Source organism: Sturnira hondurensis, unplaced genomic scaffold (assembly GCF_014824575.4).
Source record: "Sturnira hondurensis isolate 20B ecotype Veracruz unplaced genomic scaffold, ASM1482457v3 Scaffold0006413, whole genome shotgun sequence".
Classification (NCBI taxonomy): Eukaryota; Metazoa; Chordata; class Mammalia; order Chiroptera; family Phyllostomidae; genus Sturnira; species Sturnira hondurensis.
In genome coordinates, this window is record NW_028079044.1 from 25,611,191 (window position 1) to 25,626,394 (window position 15,204).

General features: G+C 33.6%; 1 protein-coding gene and 1 non-coding gene across 6 annotated transcripts in view; both read left to right on the top strand.

Annotated features, from left to right (window-relative positions):
* Positions 1 to 15,204, top strand: part of VPS13B (vacuolar protein sorting 13 homolog B) — a 690,921-nt gene that overhangs the window by 71,028 nt on the left and 604,689 nt on the right. For all 5 annotated transcript variants that reach the window (XM_037048269.1, XM_037048268.1, XM_037048265.1 and 2 more), the window contains exons 13-15: positions 1,473 to 1,664; positions 5,642 to 5,811; positions 9,214 to 9,408. In XM_037048269.1, coding sequence (XP_036904164.1) covers positions 1,473 to 1,664; positions 5,642 to 5,811; positions 9,214 to 9,408 — 557 coding nt within the window. The remainder of the gene's footprint in view (positions 1 to 1,472; positions 1,665 to 5,641; positions 5,812 to 9,213; positions 9,409 to 15,204) is intronic.
* LOC118988993 (U6 spliceosomal RNA) lies at positions 13,784 to 13,890 on the top strand. Its single transcript, XR_005066897.1, has one exon. It is a non-coding gene; the product is annotated as a U6 spliceosomal RNA (small nuclear RNA).

A 15,204-nucleotide genomic window follows, 5' to 3' on the forward strand; every position in this document is an offset into this window, starting at 1 on the left:
AAAGCAAGGCATTTTCCATATTTTGAATATTATGCAATGCAACCATAGTTCTTCTGGTTGTCTTCAAGTTACCCCATCCCAAGAGGTAACTCTAGAAATGCTTGGTTTAGCTATGGAAAGTAATGCTTTTTTAATGTGAATGATATGTTATTTATACCTAGTTTTCACTGTGACTCAGCTTTATTTATATATATATCTTAAAATATGTGTAAGATTAACTGTATACCTTGATGTGACATTTAAGTCTGTGAATTAAGAATACATAAATAATTAATTCATTTTGTCCATGGTACTGGAGACAACTGAATTCATTTGTTTGAAATGAAGAAAATGTATTTTTGAAAGATGGGAGTAAAAGACAGAAAGCTGTACTTGAACAATAATTAAATTAAAAATGGTTGAAAAAAGTTACAAGAAGATGTAGATACGGAATTTTTGCATTTTATTGGTCCCTCCATATTCTAAAGGTGTTAAATGCTAGAAGGCCTTTTCTTCTTTTTGTTTAAATGAACAAAATGGCTTAAAAATTACCATATATTGTTAGTTGTAATAGTCAATTTATATATAAAACCAAATCTCTAATATAAGAAGTATACATACTAGATAAGGAGTAATAACTGTAGGTAGTGCCAAATGTTTTCTTAAAATACAGCTTGGTTTTTTTTTTAAGCTTTATATGTTTTATTTTTAAATTTTTTAAATTCTCTCCCAAGGACATTTTTTTTAAAAGATTTATTTATTTATTTTTGGAGAGAGGGGAAGGGAAAGAGAAAGAGAGGGAGAGAAACATCGATGTGTGAGCACAGGTCTGTTGCTTCTCACACACCTGCAACCCAGGATCTGGCCTGCAGCCCAGGCTTGTGCCCTGGCTGGGAACTGAACTGGTGGCCTTGCTGGTTTGCGGGATGACGCCTAACCCACACCATACCAGTGAGGGCCTTGGCTTCCCTTTAGTGTGTGGGCAGGTAAGTTACCGAGGAACTTGATTTCTGCACCGAGGAACATGGCCATAATAATTTCATTTTGGAAAGAGTTCAAAACAATTAAAATGTAATGTTCACTTTCATGATCATTATAAAACTAATTTTAAACCATCTAATTTTCAGTGAAACTCTTAGATGAAATAGTGGTAAAATACAGCTTCTTCTGGTCCCCCTCCCAGTCAACATAGATTTATTGGACATAAACAATTAGATTTTAGAGAATAATTTTCTATGAATGACCAGTAAAATTTTATAGCACTTCTTATAACATAAATAGGTATTAGAAATAATTTTGACTCAGTTTTTTGATAATATCTTCTCAGTTGCATAGAGAAAATTACAGATCAGCAAGGTTCTTTATGTGCAGCTGATGAAGAATTGGTTTTAGGCATTACGTTATAAGCTAAAAAGATAAGAGAAAATTTAAAATGTATACTTGGTATATTTGATTGATGCTGAAATATTAATGTGCAGTTTCACTTCTTTTAGGTTCTATAAATCAACAAGACTTTTCTTTAGGGAAAAGTGAAGATTTGGGAACAGTTCAGGAGAAGTCTACCAAAAGCCTTGTCATAGGACCTCTTGATTTTCGCTTGGATAGCAGTGCAGTACATAGAATTTTGAAGATGATTGTCTGTGCCTTGGAACACGAATATGAGCCATACAACAGGCTGAAATCAGGTTTGCTTTTGTCTTAAATTTGGTTCTCTTCCCAGTTGATTCGAATGAGCATATAATTTAATTTTGTTAACTTACCTTTTTTAGTAAATTTGGCCTATTTGACTTCAATGTATTTAGTTGTTAACTTAAAGAATAAACCTTGTATTGAAGTTATGGGAGATGGGAGAGGTCAATATTTGGGCGTAAATACTTATTTACCAGTATTTGTCAGTATTTTATTGTTATACGTTTTTGATACTCTTTTCAGGGAGTACTCTTGAAGTATGGCCATTTTTCTATGTTACTGAATTCTAAAAAGACATGAAGATGTTTTGTAAATATACTAATTTAATAAGAAAACTTAGGTCTTGTTGGTAAAAAAGAATTTGTTCTACAGTGAAATTTTTCTACATGATATGAAGGTGTGGTCATCACAGTTACATAAAATACAAATTCCTTTTTATGTAGTTAAGTACTTTAGAATAGGGCATCATAGAACAACAAGGGAGTAAAGGGTAGTAAGGAAGTCAGCCTAGGGGGTCAGACTGTGGTCTGAATTCTTACTCCTACTTAAGCTTGACCTTAGGAAATTTAATCAACACCACTGATTTTTCATTTCTCTTTGCCTATAATTAATTTGATTATGTGACAGATGGTTAAATTGTCTTCTCAATATCAATTCTTCTGTTATTTTATAGTAACAGGAATTTATGTGATATAGATTTTTATGATAGAAATAAAATATAGTCATAGGACTTGGTTCTGGTTACTGAGATGGGTCCAAAACTTCATGTGAATTCTAGGCCATGACTGTAAAAGGCAAATAGCATGTTTTCCTCTCCACTCCTTCCCCCTTCTGGCTGGAAATCAGTGATAATGACAGGAATTCTTGCTGTCATCTTAGGTTCTGTGACGAAAGCTGCATGCTGAGTATGACAGAGCAGTAAGATAGGGATCTTCATAGTGTGGTAGCACCATGCCAGTTCCTACCCCTTAGACTCAGATTGCTGTTTGAAAGAGAAGTAAGCTTCTGCTTTCGTTGAAGCTTCTGTCATTTTACTTTTATTACAGCGTATTTGCTGTTATCTGAAAGGATTCACCAATAGGACTTACTTCTAAAGATTAGTGCATGTAAAAGCACATACCATAGTGTATTACTACTATTAGCCGACATTAATTTTATGTATAGGCAATTCTCACTTTGCATGGCAGTTGGAGACCATAAAAGTAGGCAAGCTGAAATCATGCACAGAGAGAGTAGTTCTCCCACACTTAGTTTTGTCAAGACACTAGAAACTCTCTTACTCTTGCTGTAAATATATATAGAAATGAAAAAATAGTCAAAGGAATAGTAAAATATTAAGGATTTAATTTCTTTTTGAAAACTTATTAAGAGTAGTTTGAACAGTGGTTTTCTCTTTCCCATATCATATAACTTACAATACGTTGTGTCTTTCCTGTATCATGGCAAATTGATATGCTCCTGAGTTTGGACCAGAGTCCACGTTTTATCCTATACGCGTCAAAGTAGTGAAAACCTCTAAGTTCCTTCAACAAAGTATTTTCTTACATCACTTCCTCTGGAACATTTTTATTTATTTATTTTTAATCACAGTTGTTCTTCATCTTTAACCTTACCTTCAACCTGGTAAGGTTGTCTTCACTAAGCTCCCTTAGCTGCATGTCTGAGTCTCTCCCAGGGTGCAGCATCACTATTTCCCACGGTCACCATCACTGTAATGCCAGTGATGTTTGATTGGAACTTCACTTTCAGCATGATGGGTTTTTGTTTCTTTGCTGCACTTTCATCTTTGATTGCCAGTTCTCTGTTTCAATTCTCCATTTTTGTAAAACGTCATGTGGGTTTATCACCAGTAATCAAGGAGGAAGTACAACCACGTGCTTTGCTACCTGTCTGTGCATGAGCTAAATATAGGAAGTACCGGTAACTAGTACCCAAACCTGACAGACTTAGAGAAGAAGTGACATGATTAGTCACTGATCATGATGTTCACCTCTTATTTATGTAGGAATATGTGGGCTCAACAACAAGTAGTAAAGTTTGTACTTAATGCACAGTTAGTTACAGTTGTTATACTGAGGTAACTGACATTTGATCTGCACTTTTGGGAACTGGCATTTTTAAACAAATCGTGTATATCAGAATTGTGCAAAGTGAGAGCTTTATCTGCATACATACAGGGGTGGAAAAAGTAGGTTTGTAGTTTTAAATATGCAAAACAGTTTATCTAGCTACTGTAATAATTATAACCTGCATATCTTTTTACATGCAAACAATTATAAACCTACTTTGCCCAACTCTGTAAATCCATTTATACGAGTGCACATGTATTAATCTTAAGTAGTTTAGTTCTACTCTACTGTTTTTGTAGCTGTTACTGAAGCTGTTATTTATATACAATAAATATTGGAAAGTACATAAAACCTAAGGGGATATATAGTTCTGTGAATTTTGCAAACATAACCACATTCCTGTTAATTGTTCAAGACATGGAAGTGTACCAGCACTCAAGAAGTCCCTTTGTGCCCTCTTCTGGTTACTACTCCAACCCCAGGGGTAACTAACCACTCTCTTGACTTCTAACATCATAGATTTGGCTGTGTTTATTTTAGAATTTGTGTAAATGAAATTACAGTGTGTACTCTTTTTTCTGGCTTTAGCTTACCTTATGTTTATAAGATTTCCATTGTGTGAATATACCATAACTTACTTATCCGTTTTACTGTTAGTATTCAGTTAGTGTCTAGTTTTTGGTTATTATGATACTTATGCCAAAAACATTCTAGTACATGCCTTTTGTTAAACATATGTACTAATTTCTGTTGGTTATTTGAGAGTGGAAACACTTAGATAAAAGGATTGCACATCTTCGCTGGCAGTAGGTATTTCCGAACTGTTTCCCAGGTGGTTGAGTGACTTTACTGCCCACAGTGTAAGAGAGTTTTAGTTGCTCGTGATCAGGATGTTGGCATACTGAGATTCTCTGATGCTTTTTGTACAGCCCATGAGCTGACAATGGGCTTTGCATTTTAAGTAGTTGGAGAGAAATAGAAAGAATCATATTTTGCAAAACCTGCAAACTATATGAAGTCTGATTTTTATTTTTCATAGGTAAAGTTTTATTGGAACATAGTCATGCATGCTCATTCAGTTATGTGTTTTCTGTGACTACATTTTTGTACTACAGTGGCACAGTTCAGTGTTACAGCAACTATGTAGCCCACAAAGCCTAATGTATTTTCTATATAGCTCTTTAGGAAAGTTGGTCTTCATGCTTGCTAGCACTTAGCGTTATTAGTCTTTTTAAAAAATTTATTTTCATTGTTGTTCAAGTATAGTTTTCTGCCTTTTTTAAAAAAAACCACTCCAGTGGGTCTGTAGTTCTATTACATTGTGACTTTATTTGCAGTTATCAGATGCCTAATGGTGTTAACTAGCTTTTGATAGGATTTTTTGCCATTTGGGTATACTGTCTTTTGCTCATTCAAGGCTTTTCTTGGGCCATTTTTCTATTGAACTGTTTGTTTCTTACTGATTTTCAGGGGGTTTAATTTTTTTACACTGGGGGTACAAGTCCTTTGTTGAGAGAGTTATATCTATCTATGTATCTGTCTATTTACGGCAAATGTTTTCTCCCAGCCTGTGGCTTGCTTTTATATGATCTGAGTGGTGTGTGTTTGTTTTTTTTATAAATAGAAGCTGTTATTCTTTTAACAGAAATATTGGGAATTTCTTTAAAATATTAAAATTAAAAAGTATTAAATTTTAGAGAGCAAAGACATTTATATTTATAGACTACTTAGAGTAATTTAATTATGTTTGTTAAAGGTAGCACGTTATTTAACAATTGTATTATTGTTGAGAAGAAACATAGAATTCGACCTTAAAATTTGGGTAACCAATTCATTTTTCAATTATTTAAGAAAATTAGTTATTTAAAACCAATTTTTATTGAATTCTCATCATCTCATTTTAGATATTAAGGATGAAAATGAAACAATACTGAACTCGGAAGAAGTGGCATCTTTGGAGGAATATATTCCTACTCGCCATACAAGTATCACTCTCCTCAGATGTACCTGTACGATTTTTATGGCTGAATTCAATCTGCTGGATCATTTGCTCCCTGTCATTATGGGAGAAAAGGTATATTTTGTGGTTTACTATTTGTGTTTTCATGTATCCTTGTTTGTTGACCCTGTGATATTATAAGAGGAAGATGATTAAGTAAAAGAATATCTTACATGATTATCTATGATGAAGTTAAAGCAATGTAACTGTGATTATTTTAGAGAGTAATTTATGTATATCTAACTAAAATAGCCCCAAGCTGAGGCTGTATAAGGAAATCTTGAAGGGCATGGATCTGGAAGTCAGACCATACATACACGAGCTGTATTTTTCAAATGGGCTGACAGATTCAGCTAGTAAAGAAGCAACAAGCCCAGGTCTTCAGGTAGTTTGTTGTTTACATAGACAGCAAAAGCAAATGAATAATGGTGTTAGCTTGTCATGTCCCTTTGAGGACAACTCTGAAACCAGAGGGTAAAGCGATGTGCAACATACATGGTAGGGTATCTATTGGTAGGATTCAATACTACTCTGTAGCTAAGCAGTCAGATAGCCTACTGTTAAAAGGGCAGGTAGAAAGCTCCTTATGTCACCTGAATGAGGGATGATGATGAGAAAATGTCTCATAGTCGCCTCCCTCGAGATAAGGTGAGTGAGAAATGATTTTTTACTGGTTCCTTACAAGACCACCTGTCTCCCCTGTGCTGAGCGTATCACCGGACATTCTGCCAAGGCTGCGGTGGTTGCACTCTGCCTGTGTGGTCTCCACGCACTTGTGTGAGACTGTCGGGGTCTTGCAAAGAGCTTTTTCCCCGTAGTTCCTAGTTTTTAGAATTATGTTGAATGTTCGGTGAGATAATGCATGTGAATCATTTTGCACATTTTTGGAACCCAGTGATTACTACTGATATTGTTAATAAGGACTTGCTAGATGTTTTAATATTTGTTTAGGTAAACATATAATGTATTGCTTTCTGAGTTTGCCACATACATGTAAGTTATATACTATCTTAAAGTTATTAGTTTTTGCTATATTTCTTTTGATGTCTACATAATGGTGATGATTATAGAATTATAAACTACACTAACTTTTAATAAGAACTTTTGACTTTATTAAAGTCAAAGGCAAGGAATTGACTATAATGCAGGAATTTTATTTTGTATATTTACTCTCTATTGGCTACTCACAATTAATTCTTATGTTGCTAGGTAAAGAGATGACCTGAGGAAAATTAAAATATGTCAGTATTAAACATGAGCTTTAAAGTAACAATGATTAATAAGTTCAAGAAAGAGACAAAAAGGTAGAAGATTTCAAAAGAAACCTCAGTCTGTAAAAAAAGAACCACATAAAGTTCTGGAACTGAAAAATTTTAACACAAGTTAGAAGAAAAAGGATGGAAAAAGATACACTACTTAAATGCTAATCAATGGAAAGTTAGTGTGGCTTACTTAATATCAATAAATGTAGAGCATAAGACAAGAAAAATTATTAGAAATAAAGAGAACCACTTCATAATGAGAAAAGTGTCAATTGAAGAAATGAATAACAGATAATTCTCGTAGATGTTACGTTGAATGAAAGCAGGCAGACATGAATATATACTGTATATACTAATTTAGATGCAGTTCAGGAACAGACTAAACTAATCTATGATGATTGAAGTGAGAATATTGGCCACCTCTGCTGGGGATTCAGTATAGCCTGAGAAGAGAACCTTCTCAGGTGCTTGAAATATTGGTCATTATGGATGTAAAACTTGTTGAACTCTACACTTGATATGTGTACTGTACTGTATGTTATATGTCAATAATTCAAAGTAATTTCACTTCAGAAGTAAAGTAATTGCTTGATAAGTGATAGTTTAAAAAGCATGATTAATAGAGTCAAAAAAGCAGGATTTTAAGTTCAGTTTAGTCAATTTTAGTCACAGTGTTTCTCAATAATGCTACTATTGATTTTTTGAACTAGAGAAGTATTAAGTAGCATTTACCATCTTTATTTAGCCAGTGGCTACTAAATGCCAGTACTGCTTCTCAGTTATTGTGATGATGAAAGACAAAAGAAAAACAGTGAAACTACGCTTCCCACATTTTTTCACCTACGTCTGGGTAGAAGGTCACTGTTTTCCTTTGAGAACTACAGGTGTGGCATTTTAAGGGAATAAGTTGGTTCTAGGACAGGGGGGAGTTGTTTGCTAATCAGGGTGATAATTCTGGACATCTTGAAACTTACCTGCATTTGGTTTGAAGCTTAGAATGGTTCTGTAACACTGAAAACTAAGCCTATCTTGAGATTCTTAGGACTTTATGAGCCTTTAGCATGTATATTGTTAGTAGATACGACATGGACCAGAGATTTTTCTGTTTGGCAAACTTTGCTTGTTATTAGTATTTTTGAAACCATCTGAAGTAGTCCACTTAGTCCCTAAGTCATGTAAATGTGAAAAGTCATCTAAAGGGAAAGAGGATTAAAGGGTAGCTGGTTCTGGGATATCTAGGCAAGTTCTTTTGAGTGATTAGGCTGAAGAAATGTGCCGAGGTACACCGTGGCACTGTACAGTTGATTTTCTAGAAGCAGCAAGAGATAAGGAGACAGTCACCTACAAAGGAGTTCCCATCAGACTGTCAGCAGATTTCTCAAAAGACACCTTACAGGCAGTAAGGGGCTGGAAAGAAGTATTCCAAGTCATTGAAATCCAAAGACCTACAGCCAAGATTGCTCTATCCAGCAAAGCTTTCATTTATAATGGAAGGAAAGATAAAGTGCTTCTCAGATAAGGTCAAATTCAAGGAGTTCATCATCACTAAGCCCTTATTATATGAAATGTTAAAGGGACTTATCTAAGAAAAAGAAGATAAAAAATAGAAACAGTGAAAGGACAGCAAACTCAAAGTATTAACAACCACACCTAAAACAAAAGCAAACTAAGAGAACAGCTAGATCAGGAGCAGAACCATAGAAACGGAGATCACATGGAGGGTTAGCAACAGGGGAGTGGGAGGAGGAGAAGGGGGGAGAAAATACAGAGAATAAGTAGCATAGGCAGTGAGGAGAAAGTAGACAGCGGGGAGGGCAAGAATAGTATGGGAAATACAGAATCTAAACTTGTGACTCATGGACATAAACTAAAGGACGGGAATGGTGGGGGAGGGGTGTGCAGTGTAGAGGGGAATGAAGAGGGGGAGTAGGACAACTGTAATGGCATAATCAATAAAATATATTTTAAATGAAAAGCTTCAGCTGAAAGGTGAGTGATAATTTTGCAATAATTATGCAGCTTTTTGAAATCTGGGACATAAAAATTTGTAGAAGGTTTTGTTTTTGTTTTTAGTAAGAGAGTCCCATAGAAAGGTGCCATTTCTAGATCGATTTAATAACTACTGCAAGATGTGTCAGTCTGAAGCTGGTATATAGAATGTTGCACATCAGTCACTGTTCTACTGGAATATAAAGTGAACACTATTGTTTTGCAGAACTCAAGTAACTTCATGAATACTACAAACTTCCAGTCTCTTCGGCCTTTGCCTGCTATTCAGATATTGGTGGATAAAATTAATCTAGATCATTCTGTGCCAATGTATGCTGAACGTTTGGTACATGTGGTCAGCAATCTTACTCAGCCTTCTGATAATCTGCTTCATTATTGCTATGCACACTGCTACCTTAAGGTATGAAAAGTGAATTTTCTCCTTTATTAGTATCTGATGGCTTTGGGAAAATTAAATAAATCTCTTTTTTAAAGTTGTAATTTCACAGAATTAGTATCCCATATGATGAAATTTAAATGAGATATAGATATTTAATCTAATTAAAATGAATAAAAAAGTGTATCTGTTTCAAAGATATTTATTCAGTTATTTGAGGTAAATACCTTAACGTTTATAAGATAATAATTATAATTTTTGAAGATTTTTGAATTATTGATGATGATATTTATAAGCAGTACGCAAGAGCAGTTAGCTTATGATGGTGTTGTGAAGGACTCACGTATGACTCATCTGTGTGAGACTGTTTTATAAGGAGGATTTAGCACATTTGCTTTTTAGTCACTTTCCTCGTACTATGTTAATTTCTTGATATGGAAGGGAAACTTTTTGACTGCTTTAAATCAGTTTATGTAAAGTTAATTATTGGAGGCTTTGGTCAGCTCTTACATGTTTTTTTTTTTATAAATAAGTAATAGAGCCAAATATAAGTAATTCAAAAAGATAGACTCAAATGTTCATCAGTGTTTTTGCTAAGCAAACACAGACATATGCTCTAAGTAGAGATTGCCTAGACCTAATTAAATTCTGTTTCATGGACTAAAGGAAACTATACAAATTTGAATTCAATAATAAGCACTAAATTGAGCATAATATCCTCTAGGTCCATCTGTGCTATTGCAAATGGCACGATTTCATTCACTTTTGTGGCTAAGTCATATTCCATTGTATATACAGGGGTGGCAAAAGTAGGTTTACAGTTGTGAGTATGTGAAACAATGTTTATTCTGATATTATTTATTAGTTATTGTGTTATTTATTTGTATTACAACTATAAACCCACTTTGGCCTACCCTGTGTGTACCAGATCATCTTGATCCATTTGTTTATTGGTGGCCACTTAGGTTGCTTCTGTATATTGGTTATTGTAAATAATGTTGTATTGAATGTAGGGGTACACACATCTTTTTGAACAAACAAAATGGAAACAAACTCATAGAAACATAACAAATTGATGTTTGCTGTGGGAGGGTGGCTGGGTGATGGGTGAAAAAAGTGAAAGGGAGTAACAAGTTCAAATTGCCAGTTATAAAAACAGTCATGGGAGTGTAAAGTTCAGCATAGAGAATATAGTTGCTACTATTGTAATGACTGTATGTGGTGTGGGATGGGTGCTCGCCTGGTGAGGTAATCACTTAGTAAAGTGTATAAATGTGTAATCAGTATGTCATACATCTGAAAGTAATAGAATATTATAAAACGAATTGGAAAATAAAATATAAAATAAAAAGCGAAAAGTAAGGACTAAGAATGTGTTATATAAAGTACTAAAAAAATAGAGGACTCCAAAAAATAGACTCCTGACTGTTGTTTCCTATTAATTGTTTGATGTTTTAAAGTTCTTAGATATTCGTATATGTGTAAAGTAAAAAGAAATCAACTTAAAGATACCAGTTTTAGATTACCCCTAAGTGTATTTAAGATGTTAAAATTTTACTGTTTTTAAACCATATAGAGTAGAAGAATATGTTTTCCTAGCTGTCGAAGCCCATTTTTAAGGGGATTGAGGAGACCCCACTCCCTTGATGGGGGAGCCACGGTATCAGGTTCCAGTGTGATTCTTTGAGGGCCATTAGAATGATTGTCACTGTTTTATATCATGTGGAGTGTAGCAGAAGGTGTTTCTGAAAGTTAGATATATATATTATTTTGTATTTGTATTTTTTATTAATTCCCATAATTAATACACTGAAATGTAGGAGTATGATATTTTAAGATATTGATATAACTTGAATATCATGTTATAATAATAAGAATATTTGTTTTGTTGAAACAGGTCTAATTTTAGACCAGGTCTAATCTTTTCATGTATTCTACTTAATGTAGGATTCAATAACATGGTAAATGTTAAGTTCTTTCTATATTGCAGACATTCAGCATTACAAGTGAATAAGGTGTGCATGCCTTAATTTCAAGGAAAATGGTCATGAAAGTTATTGCTGACACACTGATATAAAAGTTATTAGAATCATTGTTTACTACTACTGTTGTTAATGTTAAAATCCCAGTTAAATTTCCAGAGTAATATAGAAATTATTATAATATAGTCCAGATAAAGTGGTGTTTTGGGAAAGGGTCTTTTGCTACACACTTGGTTAGTTTGACTATCCATGTAATAGCTAAGTAATATGTCTCAGGAAGCCAGATGCTCCCAAAGTGGAAATAGTATAATATATGTAGAGAAACTTTTTTTTAGTATTATGAATATTGAATACTTTAAAAAAGCCTTGAATCTTGAGTATTTCATTGTGTTTTTGATGCTTCTTCAGTGGCCTAGTATATTTTAAAAATCCGTAATTTGGTAGAGTTATTTTATATGGCTAGTTGGAATTGACTCAAAGTACTGTTTATTATAAAGTTTACTAGCAGTTCATGTTACTTGGTATGATTATTATGTATAACCTTTGAGGAAGTTTTCACTGTTTAGAGTGTTAAAATATTACAGAATAGGATTTAAATATCTATTTTGTGCCTGTGGCATTTTAGACCCTAAGTAATTTTCAGTTACATACTCAAATCCTCAAGTTTTAATTTTGTGTAGCTAATTTTGTTTATATTGACTAAATGACAAAATAGCATTTTTGTCATTTTATGTAGGGACATTTATTGAGACAGTTGGCAGGGATGTGTGAAGAAAACATGCAGATGAAGCTCTCACATGTCTTACCAAGTCCTATATGTAACTGCTAAACCCATCCTTGGAATGTATGGTGTCAAGTGGCCAAGACATTACAGAATATCTGATGTTTGAAACATACAGAAAATAAATCAGTGAAAGTACCCTGTAAATTACAGATTAATGTATAGATTTAAGGCTACATTACTCCAAAGGAACAGCTATGGTAGGTACTTGAGAGAGAGAGAGAATAAGAAGGGTATAGTATAATCAAAACCCTTTAGATTTTTTTAGATTGAGTAATTTTTGATCTCAAGTTAACAGTTTTTCCCGAGGATTTGTAGAAAAGGTGCTCTCATACATGGCTGGTGGGTATATAAATTGGTATCATTTTGGAGAGTACTTTTGCAGGATCTAGTAACTGAAAAACACACCTGCTTTACACCCATCCATTCCAGTTTTCAGTGTATATATGTCTTACAGCACCATCAGCAAGCTTTTCTCTAAAGGGTCAGATAGTAAATATTGTAGGCTTTGTGGGAAAAGGCAGCATTTAAAATATTATGTAGTTGCTTAATAGAGAACAAATTTTCATAAATTTTGAATTTTCTAATGCAAAATATAATAGAATACTTTTTTTTTTTGTAATACTGTTTTGCTACTTGAACAGCAACTAGATTTAGAAGATTTAAGGTATGAGTAGCCAATGGGGGAAAAAAGCATTCCAAAGGCTACTCTTTGAATACATTAGCCAATTAAGGTGAGAAATAGAATTTTACTGCTAGTTGGAGGAGAGGTAGTGGTGAGAAAGATTGTTTCTTTCTTTAAGAATAAGTGAGGAGCCCTGGCTGGTGTAGCTTAGTGGATTGAGCGCTGGCCGATCTCGGTTCAGTTCCCAGTTGAGGCACGTGCCTGGGTTGCAGGCCAGTTCCCAGCAGGGGACGCCCGAGAGGCAACCATACATTGATATTTTTCTCCTTCTCCCCCTCCCTTCCTCTCTAAAGATAAATAAATAAAATCTTAAAAAAAAGAATAAGTGGGGAATCAATCATACTTTTTTGGAGAGGGGAAGGAGGAAATTGAGGGAAGAAGCAAGGCAGAGTGAAATTGTGAGCTTATAGATGAGCTAAATCAAATGAAGCGTTATATTTCTGTTCTGGTAGTATGATTTTGAAGAAGTTCTTTATCCTTTTTCATTTTTCCCATAGTAAAATGAGGTGATTTAGTTAAATAACCTCTAAGTAGTTCTAGCTCTGAAGTTCTAATTTTTAATCATTTAGATCTGGTTCTAATCTTTTCTCCTGAAGGGTTTTTCTTTTTAAAATGTTCATTCTTCTGTTGTAGGCTTTTAGTTATAATTATTATTCTTTATTTACTATTTATATATTCCAAGGTATTACTGTGTATAGATTAACTTGAGACATGAAAGTAATGCTTGATTTGTTTTGTCCCTTTAAAAAAAGGAACATCTTTAGAATGCTAGTTGTGCTACCACACCGAGTTTATTACAATGACAACATAAAAAATATTTGTTTTACATCATAGTTGTCATTGTCATTTTCAGGTAGTGTGTGCATTTCATATTTTTCTGTCATTTACCATTGCGAATCCTAATTTAGCAACTAATTTTTATTAACAACTAATTATTGAAATAGGTTTTGTGTGCTTGCTTCGGCAGCACATATATTAAAATCAGAACGACACAGAGAAGATTAGCATGGCCCCTCTGCGAGGATGACACGCAAATTCGTGAAGTGTTCCATACTTTAAAAAATGTTTTGTTTCTAATTCTGCATTTTTTCAATATATGATGTTAATTCAAGGATATTTGTTTTAATTCAAGGATATTTGTTTTAAGCTGTTACTATATATTATGTATTTGTATTGTTTTCTTCTTGGATTTTTTTAAAGAAAGATGGCACTGTATATTTAAGTTTTCATTTAATGCGATGTGTAAGTCATCTTATTCAAGTTGACATTTCCTTCCGCTAAAGTTTAGATTAGTATTTACACTTACTGCTTCATCCGTCTTAACCACTTTAGACAATTAGTTTGGAGCGTTCAGTACTTTTAATCCATTTCTGAATATATCAGCTATCTTTGGTGAAAGCAACCTCAATTCATAGTGTGTTGGTTTTCCTTTTTCTAGATAGTATATGTATAATCTTGGTCAGGGGTTGTTGACATTAGGTTGTATAGCTATTGTAAATCTAGGTATCTTCTTGCTATATTTTAAAGGAAAGAGTTGAAAATTAGTTATATTGAAATACTTATTTTTGATATGAGTTGTGTTGTATTATGGTTTATGCTTGTTTGAATGTTCTCTTAGAAGCAAGTTTGGACAACAGGTAAATTTAGTAAAAGCTTCAATTATAGAATGGTATGTAGCTTCCTCCAAGTTCTTTGCAGTTCTGTAAATAGCCAGCAGGGGATCTCCTCTACACCCGTTTCCATCTAAGTACAGCTAATGATAAGTGTCTTTGATTATACTGTTGAGGCATTTTATAGAATGTGAGAAAGTGGCTTGGGAGAGTTCTTAGCTGGATATAGATATTCTAATGTGATAAAATATTATCTGTAGGCACACTCTAGAGATATTTGTAGGTTGGCATTTTAAAATTATTATGTTTTGTGTTCTGGTATTAATAGATGTAAATTTCAGAACCTTTTAATAGGCCTTTCAGAAAAAATATGAAATGCTGAAATTGCATAGTGCCCAGAATTTCTTTGTGTACAGTGTTGCTCAGAATAAGTCTTCAAAGAGAATAAAGGTGGAATAACTTAATTTTTAAAGTTGATAATTTAAGTATTAGAAACATAGTTTTTCTTTTCCTTCTCAGTTTTGTATTTTTTTGCTACTTGGCTAATAGTGGGACTTATAGGGATTCATAAGTGTATTACTTTCACTTTCCTTGATAGTAAATTAGATAGGTAGGTAGGTCTTTTAAAATGCAATTGTCTCTTAAAGTATGTAATTCTAACTAATGTCTTACTTCTAAAAAATTATTTTGTTCCCTAAGAGCTAATTTTAGAGGAAAGAATTTGACATTCTAAGTCTGATGAAGGATAAGGGCATAAAATAG